General features: G+C 43.1%; 1 protein-coding gene across 1 annotated transcript in view; it reads right to left on the bottom strand.

Annotated features, from left to right (window-relative positions):
- wdr11 (WD repeat domain 11) overlaps positions 1 to 12,826 on the bottom strand; it is a 158,852-nt gene that overhangs the window by 6,520 nt on the left and 139,506 nt on the right. Inside the window, exons 24-28 of the mRNA XM_072479339.1 lie at positions 12,581 to 12,676; positions 10,967 to 11,132; positions 7,446 to 7,543; positions 1,795 to 1,940; positions 168 to 248 (exon numbers count right to left, since the gene is read on the bottom strand). Of these exons, the coding sequence (XP_072335440.1) occupies positions 168 to 248; positions 1,795 to 1,940; positions 7,446 to 7,543; positions 10,967 to 11,132; positions 12,581 to 12,676 (587 nt within the window). The remainder of the gene's footprint in view (positions 1 to 167; positions 249 to 1,794; positions 1,941 to 7,445; positions 7,544 to 10,966; positions 11,133 to 12,580; positions 12,677 to 12,826) is intronic.

Consider the following 12,826-nt stretch of genomic DNA (forward strand, 5'->3'; position numbering starts at 1 on the left):
AGGACCTATTTACGAGACTGCTGATCAGGCTAATCTTATAGTGTGGGGATTGTAAGAATTCCAATGTGTATATTGACTAGTGAAGATAGGCTTGCAGTAAAGCATGGTAGAGAACCCTTGTTTCAGCAGAACAAAAAATATTTATTCCATTTAAATTAAAAAGGATATTTGTACTTTCATTTACTTCAACAACCCCATAGTTGATAGAAGCTTCCAGGAACAGTGCAGCTCTGTCAAAATATCGCATGCTGAAATGTAAAAAATATATATTTACCAGAAATATTAACATGAACCTACTTCTTTACAAATAAATAGAAGACTGAAGTATCAAAAAAGTGTGAAGAATTAGAATTTAAAACTCAGTTTTATAAAATTGCGATTCCAATTGCTGCTCCTCGATGTGCAGAGTTTCTTCTCTCTCAAATAGACTTTTATTCAGGGGCACATTTAGAAGAGGTTTTTTTTAACAATCATCTGTGTGTGTGTGCATGCAAAAGTTGCCTGGCTCCCAGTGCTTGCTTTTGAGACATAGGCACATATCATGTAATTGATCTCTAGGCCCATTTGACATACTTTATTGTCGCCATCAGCTGTCTTATTTTGCTTTCCGTTCTGAGCTTGCTCCCCCACCCCTCAACCAAGTGCAAAGCACAGCTCGAGCCCTGCTACTGCCTCAAGAGAAACCTCCACAGATAGTGCCTACAGAAGCATTACTGATCATGCCCATAAGCAGCATCAGATACATCCTTTGCAGTTGTCATTTTTGGATTAAGCACCATCAGCGAAACACAACAGCAGTGCAACTAGAATCTCAACATTCTAGTTGTAATTGAGATGTAAGTTAGAGCAGCACGGTGGCGCAGTGGGTTAGCCCTGCTGCCTCACGGCGCCGACGTCCCAGGTTCGATCTCGGCTCTGGGTCACTGTCCGTGTGGAGTTTGCACATTCTCCCCGAGTTTGCGTGGGTTTCGCCCCCACAACCCAAAGATGTGCAAGCTAGGTGGATTGGCCACACTAAATTGCCCCTTAGTTGTAAAAAATGAATTGGGTACTCTCAATTTATTTTTTTTAAATTCTGTAAGTTACTCACTAGAACTTAGAACTAAGTTACTCTACTTTATTCACTATATTTAATTAACTTATTAAATTCCATAATTTAGTTAGATTTAATAATTAAGGTGCTTGTTACATTTAATAACGGAATAATATAATGATGCAGCATAGAAGGAGGCTATTTGGCTCAACTTACCCGAGCCCAGCTCTTGGAAAGAGCAATCCAGTTAGTTCCACTCCTCTGTTCTTTCCCGATAACACACAAAATGTTTATTTTTCAATTATTTAACCAATTCCCTTCTGAATGTTATTACTGAATCTGCTTCCACCACCTTTCAGGCCGTACATTCCAGGTCATAACAATTCATTGCATTTAAAAAATATTACAGCATGTTACTTTAGGTTCTTTTGCCAATTATTTTAAATCTTTGCTCTCTGGTTACTCCACTGGAGCCAGTTTTGACTTTTTACTCCATTGAAACATTTCAACTCTTTGTAAACTCTATCAAATCTCCTCTTAACCGCCTCTGTTACAAGGAGTTTACAGTACTCATAATAAACAAAGACACAAAGCAAATAAGAATTGCAAGATTCTTCACAATAACTATTCTGCTGATCTGAATTTATTCCTTCAATTCTGTGACTATAAGGTCTTGTCCACAACCGATATTCCCAGATCAACTAGTATTCTATATAAATACACACACACACATTCATTTTGACAGAAGACACATTTCTTACCTGTATAACATTTCTGCAACTTTGTTAAAACAGCCCAATGAAAGGAGGATGAGGATAGCCTTTGACTTCTGGTTTACTTGAGATGAACAAAGATGATCAACCCAGCGTTTTAGTACTTCAGCACACTCCTCTGTGTTTAGACGCACCTTTATTAAAGAAATTAAAAAGATAAATATTTTCTGATATGCCCCTCTGACTAACGTGACAAGATGGGTCATAGTACATTCAACAACAACTTATATTTATACAGTGCTTTTAACGTAACAAAACATTCCAAGGTACTTCACAGGAGTATTATAAAGCAAAATTTCACACTGAGCCCTGAGCAGGTACTAGGACAAAGTTGCTCAATTGGCGAGAAGGCTAGTGTGTGCTTCAAAATAACACCAGCAATGCAGGGGTTCAAACACAGTTCTGGCTGCAGTTGACTTGTGGCTGCCTCCTTGCCCTGTCCCACAGTAAAATCAAAGCACAAAGCCATGGTTCAGCAACCCATGAATAAACAAAGTAGCTACCTCTAGAAGAAGAAGAATGTGGACGGCCAGCCAAGGATGTGTTGGAATAATTAAGTGCAGAGGTAACAAAGACAGGGCTGAGGGTTTCAGCAGCGGATGAACTGAGGCATGGACAGCATTGGGAGATGTTATGACGTGGATGTGTCGAAGTTCATCTTGGGGGTCAAAGGGGCGGCACGGTAGCACAGTGGTTAGCATTGTTGCTTCACAGCTCCAGGGTCCTAGATTCGATTTCCGGCTTGGGTCACTATCTGTGCAGAGTCTGCACGTTCTCCCTTTGTGTGCGTTTCCTCCGGGTGCTCCGGTTTCCTCCCGCAGTCCAAAGATGTGCAAATTAGGTGTATTGGCCATTCTAAATTGTCCTTAGTGTCCAAAAAAAGGTTACGTGGGGTTACTGGGTTAGGGGATAGGGTGGAGATGTGGGCTTAAGTGGTGTGCTCTTTCCAAGGGCTGCTGCAGACACGATGGGCCGAATGGCCTCCTTCTGGACTGTAAATTCTATCATTTTATGAAATGCGACAGTCTGCATCAGCCCCAGACGTCGGGGTGCTGGATGGAGTCCATAGCTGGTAACAGAATTTTTAAATAGGGGACTGAAAACAATGGCTTTGATCTTCACATTTTTAATTCAGACGGTAAAAGGAAACTTGCATAAATGTCTATGACCTCTTACATGCCACAATTTACTGAGATATGAAACCTTAGCAGATGAGAACAAAACTCTTATTCCCTTATGTTATGAATAAATCAGTATCTGCGATTTGCAAATGTCTTGTCACAAATTCTCAAATACATTTATTAATAATTGTGCCTGGAAATCTGACTCCTCAAACACTAGGATACAAATGCTTACTTTTCCTGAGAAATTCAAAGGTGCCAACCCATCTTATTTTAAAATTGATTAAAATAGTGGAGAAACACGATTTTATATGAACAAGCTCACATGTTAGAACGTGGCGTTAGCATCAAGAAATTGGTGTTAAGTACGCAACAGTCTGTTACTGCTTTTCATATTATTTCAACATTAGATTTCCCAATGGGTGGCAGGGGCAGGACCCAAATTCGGCCTCAGTCATTGCCAAGTTTTTCTTTTGAATAAGCACCAAGGCGGGCGGTCTCATCTGGAGCTCACGGAGAGGATGGCCAGGGTGTATGCAGCCTTCCCCACCACCATCCCTGTTAGCAGGTTAGTTTGAGGCTCTCGGGGGAACCTCACTCTGGGACGGACATCACTGAAGGTGTGTCCAGGAGTGGAGGAAGGGAGGGAAACAGAGGTTTCTCCTCACAGAGGATGAAGAGAGGAAGAACATTCCAGTATCCTGACCTCCATTTCCCTAAATAAGCAGAGTAAAAGCGTCACAATGTTGCTCCTTGTTTATTTATAGCCACTGCCTACTTCATCTGCTACAAAGATCTAATGGAGTAAAACACTAGAACTGTGCATGCACGGTGTTGGCAACAAATGCAGCCTTAATTAAAAGAACAAATAAAACTACGATTAACAGAGCATCATTTATTCACTTGCTTGATAGCTGAATTCTGACTAGAACTTGTAATTGAAACAGGTACCAGGCAACTTTTCTGCCCAAATCAGTCATTCATTAGAAGCCCTGGTTAGTTAAAGTAACCAGATAAAGGAGACTTGTCACAAGCAAAATACTGCACATGCTGGAATGCTGAAAATGCTGGAATATTCAACAGGCCAGGCAGTGGAGAGAGAAACAGAACTTCTGACAAAAGGTCATCAATCTGAAGTGCTTTCTCTCTGCTGAATTTTCCTATAATTTTCTCTTTGTTTCTATCAGAGATTTATGTTGGACTGTCAATGACAGTTGGCTGACCAACACAGGACACAGAAAATCATTAATAAAACTATTTAAATTAAGAATATATAATCATATCATGTGGAAGCTGTGGTGATATGCATCACTGTAGATACACAAGGGGTTAATATAAATACACTAGAACTAAATAAACACTAGAGGGAGCACCAGAGACATCATGACACACAGACATTCAACCAATAGGGCAGTAAGATAGGACACAACCAATGGGCAGTCAAGACACACCCAGAGGTGACACTACCACAAGGGGGCTATCCATATAAAAGGACAGGGCAGACATGCTCTTTCTCTTTCCATAGCGCACCCCAGGAATGGAATGCAATCATATCTATGAAATGAAAACTTCTAATATCAGAACAAAAAAGTACAAAAATGGGAAGATAAGGCTGTGTCAGCATTCAAAAGTTTGAGAAAAGATTAGAGCTGAGGATTTGTGCATGTATGCCACTAAGATGGGTTAGGGCATGAGAACAAGATCAAGGACAAGAACTTTAAGTTAACTAGGGAACAGGGAGCCACTAGAGCTTGTGGGTGATAGAAGTGCAGGACTTTGCATGGATCAGGATTGAGGTTGGTTCACTGGATAGAACATGCAAGTTTTGAGATGATGAAGGCAAGATCTAGGGTTTGGCAGAGAAGTTAATGTGGTGGCCATTGCTGAGGTGGAAGAAAGTAGACTTAATCATGAAGACGACGTTAGGAAAGAAGTCGAGCTCAAGGTGAAGCAGAAGGCCAAAGATCTCCAACTTGTGGCTCAGCTCGAGGTAGGTGAAGTCAAGATCAAGGCATCCAGGCATTGGAAAGGACCAGAAAATATAGAGTGGAATTTTCCCATTTTTTGGCAGTGTTACAGCAGGAGGGAAAAATGGCATTGAAGGCGCCAGCCCCAACCACAGCTTTCTCCACCGTATTGTTCAATTCATAGTAGAAAGAAAGTGAAGAGACGGGTCCCACAATGTAACACTGGCAAAGCCTGCCCGGCCAGCAACTTAGCAGTGCCCAGGCATGGACCTCTCCCCCCCGAGCAGTGCACTCACCTGAACTTTTCTGGCAGGTTCTGCACGCCTTGGGGATGTGAATGGATTATGTAATGGGGGGGGGGGGGGGAGATTATCATGCATAGAGGAGTGCTAATTAAATGTAAATTTATCGTAATGCCGAATCTGATGTAAAACCTCAGGATTCCTGTCATGCCACTGGGAGGGGAGGTGGAGGGGGGGGGGGGGAAGAGAAGAGGAGAGGGGGACAATCACAATCATACCCTCATGTCAACATGAAGCGTGATTTGGCCTCCTGTGGGATTTTACGTTCCTGTCGGACGAAAAAGGGATTGGGAAATCCCCCCAATAGCTTCTGCTTTGTTGACATTAAAATGGAGGAAATTACTGGTTCTGCTAAATCTTAAATGTTGGAAAAGCAATTGGAGAGTATAGCAATTTCCTTTAGTTCAAAGGAGAAGGTGTATAGATAGCACAGCATACGGAATTATATGTTTTGGTAGGAGGAACCAGAAGAAGCAACATAAAATAAAGGATCCAATTATGAAGATGCTGCAGGAACAGAGGGGCCTAAAGGCAAATGTGTACAGCTCACTGAAGGTAGTGGGGCAGGTTAAGAAAGCAGTTAGAAAGGCAGACAGGGTTCTGGGATTTCGAAATAGGGTCATAGAGTACAAAAGCAAGGAAGTTATGGTAAAACTTATAAAACACTGGCTTTGTCTCAGCTGAAATACCATGTCCAATTCTGGGCAACACACTTTAGGAAGGATGTGAAGGCATCTATCTGGATGCAGAAAATATTTACAGTACAGCTCCAGGGATGAGGGACTTCAGTTACATAGATAGATAGGTGAAGCTGGGCTGCTCTCCTTTGAGAAGAGAAGGTTGAGAGGAGATTTGATTTTTTTAAAAAAAATTGATTTGTCACATGTACCGAAGTGAAAAGTATTTTTCTGTGGCCAAGTAAATGTACACAGTAGACAAAAAAGAATAGCAGATAGTTATAGTGAATGCGAAAATGCACACAGTACATCGACAAATAAGTAATTGCTTACAGCACGGACAAGAGCCAAAAACAAAGCAAATACGACATGAGCAAGAGCAGCATAGGGTGTTGTGAATAGTGTCTTACAGGGAACAGATCAGTCTGAGGGAGAGTCGTTGAGGAGTCTAGTAGCTGTGGGGAAGAAGCTGTTCGGGTCTTCAGACTTCTGCCTGATGGAAGGGTCTGGAAGAGGGCAAAGCCTGGTTGGAAGGGGTCTCTGACAATGCTGTCTGCTTTCCTAAGGCAGCGAGAGGTGTAGACAGAATCAATGTGGGGGTGGCAAGTTTGTGTGATGGGTTTGGCTGAGTTCATCACACTCTGCAGTTTCTTGCGATCTTGGGCCGAGCAGTTGCCATACCATACAGCTGGATTGGAAGCTCTCTATGGCACATCAGTAGAAGTTTGTGAGAATCGATGCAGACATGCCAAATTACTTTAGCTTCCGTAGGAAGTAGAGACATTGTTGTGCTTTCTTAACTGTTGCTTCAACGCGAGTGGACCAGGACAGTCTGTTGGTGATGGTGACCCTCAGGAACCTAAAGCTATTGACCATCTTCACTTCGGAGCCATTGATGTAGATAGGTGCGTGTGTCATACTATGCTTGATGGAAGTGTTCCAATTCATGAGGTGTCTGGATAGTGAAAAACTATTCCCATCGGTGGAGGAGTCAAGAACCAGAGGCAGAACAGCCAAAGGCAACATGAGAAAATGTCATTTATGTAGCGAGTGGTTTGGATCCGGAACGCACTGCCTGAGAATGCGATGGAAGCAGATTCAATTGTAGCTTTCAAAAGGGAATGGTATAATTATCTGAAGGGAAATAATCTGCAGGGCCATGGGAAATGGGCAAGCAAGCGATCCCGCAGTGAGCCGGCCTGTGGACAAAGGGCTGAATGGTCTATTTTAGCGCTGTAACCATTCTATGATTCTCAGTGAAAGTTAACTCATGTTTTAAGATAATAAGACCAAGGAAAAGCATAAAAATTATGAAAAGGAGGGCACCAAAGATGGCCCCTTGGTGTACATGCAATCAGTGAGGAACAAAGGGTACTGAAGCAATGCAGTGCCTATGATTACAACGAAGCAACAACAGTGTCACGGAGGTGGAATAAAGAGGAGAAATGGTGAAGTGATGGTGAACCATCTTGAAGGTAGTAGCGGGATCAAGGAGGTTGGCGGGAGAAAGAAAACAAACTGTTGCATAAATATTTGCTCTGTTGTGCCTAAAATGAATTGTGAATCACTTACCTTTGCAAGCCACGCAGCTCGATTCCACTCTCCATAAGTCTGTAAATATCGACAAGCATCCTCAGCTTTATCTATCAGACAAAGCAACTGGACTCCTTCTGCAAGGATTACATGAAGTAGAAATACTCAAAAGCAATACTGAAAATACCAACTCAGGTGTACAGCGTGTATACATCAGCAATTTCTTACAGATATGAACAATCAAAAAAGATTTTCTCACTCTTAGGTTTTTAAAACAAATCTAATATTTAGGTATGGAGGTGAAGCATGAATAAAATGTTTTTGGCAAAATAAAATTAAGAATTTACCGAGAGCATTAGAGCCTCTCCATACCTACTGCAACAAATGTCAGTATTATCCTCCTGCAGTTTTCCAATGAAGCTCAATGTAAGCTGAGAGAACAGCGCCTCATTTTTCTGATGCTGTTATTGTGTGATTTTTAGATTTTCTGTTTTTATTTTAGATTTCCAGCATCCAGTTTTTAAACGCAGAACTTTGTTTTTGAGTGCTACTGCATGCAGGCAATGTGACAACTGGCAGCTCCCAAAAAGAAAACACATACTATAGTAGATTATATTATAACTAGGAGCTATGTTTCTTCAAGCCACTTTGGGAGGAGGGGAAATCTTCGGCTAAATCACAATTTTATTTTCTTGAAACAGCAACACATCAGATTTATTCAATTCAAATACATCACGTCTCCCCTTCTCTCCCATTCTTCGGAACATCCTAAAACCACAAAGTATCGAGCATAATAATTTCCTTACATTAAATATTTGAGGGCTTCGAACTCCCTTATCATCTCCCACCCACACTTATTACATCTTCCATGATTGCCTGGAGTATTATTATTCCTAACATCAGATACATCCTTTTAACTTGCAGCTTGATTTATTCTGCTTACCACAGAAGTGTATTCTTTTATGCATTCCCTCTTCACCCTATGACTATGTTGCTTTTTGTAATCCAGATTGATCACATTTGAAGATAACACTCTATTGATCTTTCAACTTTTTTGCTAACTTTTCTACCTTAATTTGAGCTAGATCGCTTCATATCTCAATGCAGACTTCCTTTTCCAAGTCCAACATTTACCTTTGACTCTCCATTACCTTTATTTCCACGTCAACACTAAACCTTAACTGAATAATAATAATAATAATAATAATAATAATAATAATAATAATAATAATAATAATCGCCCATTGTCACAAGTATGCTTCAATGAAGTTACTGTGAAAAGCCCCTAGTCGCCACATTCCGGCGCCTGTTCGGAGAGGCTGGAACGGGAATTGAACCCGCGCTGCTGGTCTTATTCTGCATTACAAGCCAGCTGTTTAGGCCTCTGTGCTAAACCAGCCCCAGTATGAACCAAAAAGGGGCATAGAAGTATGAACGGTGACATGGCAGTGCATTTTAGACTTGACAACAAAAGTAAAAACCCTCAAGTGGAAGTCCCAAAACTGTAGCAGATGACAAATAGATTACGAGGTGCTGATGGATTTGCCAGGTTGATTTTTCTCTGTTGCTTGATGATGAATGGCACGAGCGGGAATTTAAAAAAATCAGAGCACAGTGGCAACTTATTTTCAGAGGACAGACGCCTGGCTTCTGATGTGTAAAACAAAATTTGAACTTCTTTGTGAGGATGCAAATTGAAATTATAATTTTTAATGCCAAAGATTTAAAGGGCTTTTTTTTGTAGGTTGTCAATTTTATTTCCAATTTCAAATTGTGCAGTTGTAAAATCTGAATCAAACTATCTATTGACATGTGGAAGTGGAGAAAATTCAGATCATGATCATTGGTTGAGGTTTTACTATATAATTCAAATTACATAAACTTTCCAATAGCCTACCAAATATGACAGGCAGGTAGCCTGGTTCGCTGTCTGTGAAAATATTTTTGATATCATGCAGATATCAGCAACAGAAATGGTGAGTAGCTCCCCAGCTGCACAGCCAGGTTTTCTCTCCAGATTCTCTGGCAGTTTATATGCCCCGAAAACAGGGGTGTAATTTGCACCATCACTGGCAGGATGGGGTCTGATGAGTTGACAACACGGGCTCCACAGAACTTGGGGCAACCTCTTTAAAGGGCACCCCATTCAGCGTTTGAAAGAAACTACCCCCTGCCACTCCCCCCCACTCCATGGACACGGGGTACCCACCCTCAACAGGCATCGTGGCATTCCCCCCCACACTGCACTGCCCAGTCCCTCACCATGTAGCTATCGAGGCTCACCCCCTCCTCCACCACACAGGCATCGGGGCTCCCCACCCCCCATCACATAAGTATCGGGGCTCCGCCACCCATCACACAAGTATCGGGGCTCCACCCCTCCCCATTACAGACATTGGGGCTCCACCCCTTTCCCTAATCACAGACATCAGGGCTCCAGCCCCCCCACCCACACAGGCATTGGGACTCTAGCCCCTCCCCCTATCACACAGGCATCAAGGCTCCACCTCCTCCCCATTACAGAGGCATTGGGGCTCCACCCCCCCACCCCCACCCAGTCACACATATTTGGGCTCCCTTCCTCCTCCATTACATAGGCATCAGGGCTCACAACTACCCCATCACAGGCATCAAGGCCTACCACCTCCCCATCACAGAGGCATCGGGCACCTCCTCCCCCAAACACACAGGCATTGGGCCCCACCATCTCCCCATTCTACAGGTATCAGGGCTCCACCCCTCTCACAATCACACAAGCATTAGGGCTCCGACCCTCCCCCAATCACACAGGCATCAGGGCTCCACCCCCTCCCTCATCACACTGGCATCAGGGCTCCAACCCTCCCCAATCACAGAGGCATCAGGGTTCCACCCCTCCCCCATCACAGAGGCAGTGGGGCTCCACCCCTCCCCATCACAGAGGCAGTGGGGCTCCACCCCTCCCCATCACAGAGGCAGTGGGGCTCCACTCCTCCCCATCACAGAGGCATCAGGGCTCCACCCCCTCCTCCATCACACAGGCATCAGGGTTCCACCCCTCCCCAATCACATAAGCAGTGCGGCTCCACCCATTCCCCAATCACACATGCATCAGGGCTCCACCCCTTCCCCCAATCACACATGCATTGGGGCTCCACCCCTCCCCTAATCACACAGGCATCAGGGCTCCACCCATTCCCCCAATCACACAGGCATCAGGGCTCCACCCCTCTCACAATCACACAGGCATAAGGGCTCCACCACTTCCCCAATCACACAGGCATAAGGGCTCCACCCACTCCCCCAATCACACAGGCATCAGGGCTCCACCCCTCCCCCAATCACACAGGCATAAGGGCTCCAACCCTTCCCCAATCACACAGGCATCAGGGCTCCACCTCTCCCCCAATCAAACAGGCAAAAGGGCTCCACCCACTCCCTCTTCAGCCAGGATTGCCATCCTAATTCAAATCTCCACAATGAAAGACAACAGTATTAAAGCTTATCTCGGAGACTGCTACATCTGAAAAGTACACTAAAATTTTAAGTAACGTGACTTTGTCTCACAGATAGAAAGTTACCTGCCAGCTTTCCATTTGCTATCATGTTAGTAGCTACCAATTTTATGGTGCTCTGGGAAGGACCGGAAGAGGTAATGGTTGTAACCAGACAAGCTTTCAGTGAGTCACAATAATAGCTTGGGTTCTCTGCACTTGTTTCCAAAAGCAGTTGCACTGCCCTGTCCGTCTGTCAAACATAAACAGTGACATAATGAGGTCAGACAGCATAATTCTTTTTGTGAAAAGCAAATATTCTTTGTTCACCAACATAGCTATTTCCTGTTTCTATGTTGGAGTTACCTTAATATCAAAATTGCTGACCTTAAAAGCCTATCTGGGAAGAAGAATGATGTGTTTGAAATTTAATTCAATTTTAAAGTCCATATCATTTGATGTAGCTTGAGCTCACAGCTCACTTTCCAACAGCATTGCTGCTGGTTTACATCCACCGAAATAAACACATCTAATTAGACATCGGAGAGCAATGGAATATTACATATTAAAGAACTGAGCATTTTAAATATTCATTAAAGTTTTACAGCACTTTGACTCATGCACATCTATATATTAAAAGTAATATCAATATTGTGCATCTCCTATAAGTGCCACACTTCGGCTGGGATTTTCTGCTAGGATTCGCTGCGGGAGAAAATGGTGACGCAGGTGGAAAATCTCGCAAGACCACTGAAACAAGAATTTTGGTGGAGAGAGGGGTGGGCCCTCGGACGCTCCAATGGGGAATGTTGCCACAGTGCTTTTTTTGGGGAGGGGGGTCTCCTTATCTGGTTTTTTTTGGGGGGGAGGCGGAATGATGATCCTGGGGGAGAGTATGGGGGGCGGGGGGTACGCTTTTCAGTAAAATCAGGGCACCCTCTCCGAACTGTGAAGCCGGCGCTGCTGACACTATCAGGTCCGACCCGCCAGCGTGAAGGTGGTAACCACTCCTTCAGATTTCCTGTGCATAGAGTGCCACGCAATCTACAGCGAAAACTTGGCAGTGCAGCTGGAGAGCTACACACTTGTTTCCTCACCTCAGCCAGCACTCTGTGCCCAAAGTGCATAATTCCACCCTTAGTTTCTGCAACACATTTTACCTGCCAAAATTTGTGGAGAGTACCCCTAACTGTATGATCGCCATGCAATTGACAGCAATACACAAAAGGTTGCAAGGTAACTGTATTTCTTTGGAGAAAATTGATTTATTCTTTCATGTGGTGTGGACATCGCCGGCAAGGCCAGTATTTGCTTGCCATCCCGAATTGCTCTTGTAATGAGTGGCCTATAAACGTAATTTCAGAGGGCAGTTAACGGTCATCCATATTGCCTGGAATGGGTCTGGAGTCACACACAGGCCAGACCAGGTAAGAATGAGAGATTTCCTTCCAAAAAGGGCATTAGTCAGCCAGATAGATTTTTACAACAATTAATGATAGTTTCTGAAACCAGTTTTATATTCCAGATTTATTCATTGAATTCCAATATATTTTACTGTGATTCTTCTCACAGACAAATTTAGTTCTTGCAATTTATACTTCAATATTTTGACAACAAACAGAAGTTAGGCATTTAGCAGTTTATTAAAAGTACAAATGTATATTGCACTGCTGATGGTCGAGAAAGATACATATTTCCTACCTGGCCTAATAAGAGCAGCTGGTCTGCACATTTCCTTGTGTGGTCATATGTTGTTCTTTTTGCCTCTTGCAGGTTAACTCGCTCAATCTGTGATCTCTATAAATAAAATTATTTTAAAAGACTTTGTAGAAAGATGAAAACTGATCACAGTGAAGCCATTTTTTAAGAACATCTGATAATGCCTAAGAAAATAATTCTTAGAAGCAGGATATCCTCAGAAAAGGATGTATCGGCATTATAATTAAG

This window comes from Scyliorhinus torazame, chromosome 16, assembly GCF_047496885.1.
Source record: "Scyliorhinus torazame isolate Kashiwa2021f chromosome 16, sScyTor2.1, whole genome shotgun sequence".
Classification (NCBI taxonomy): Eukaryota; Metazoa; Chordata; class Chondrichthyes; order Carcharhiniformes; family Scyliorhinidae; genus Scyliorhinus; species Scyliorhinus torazame.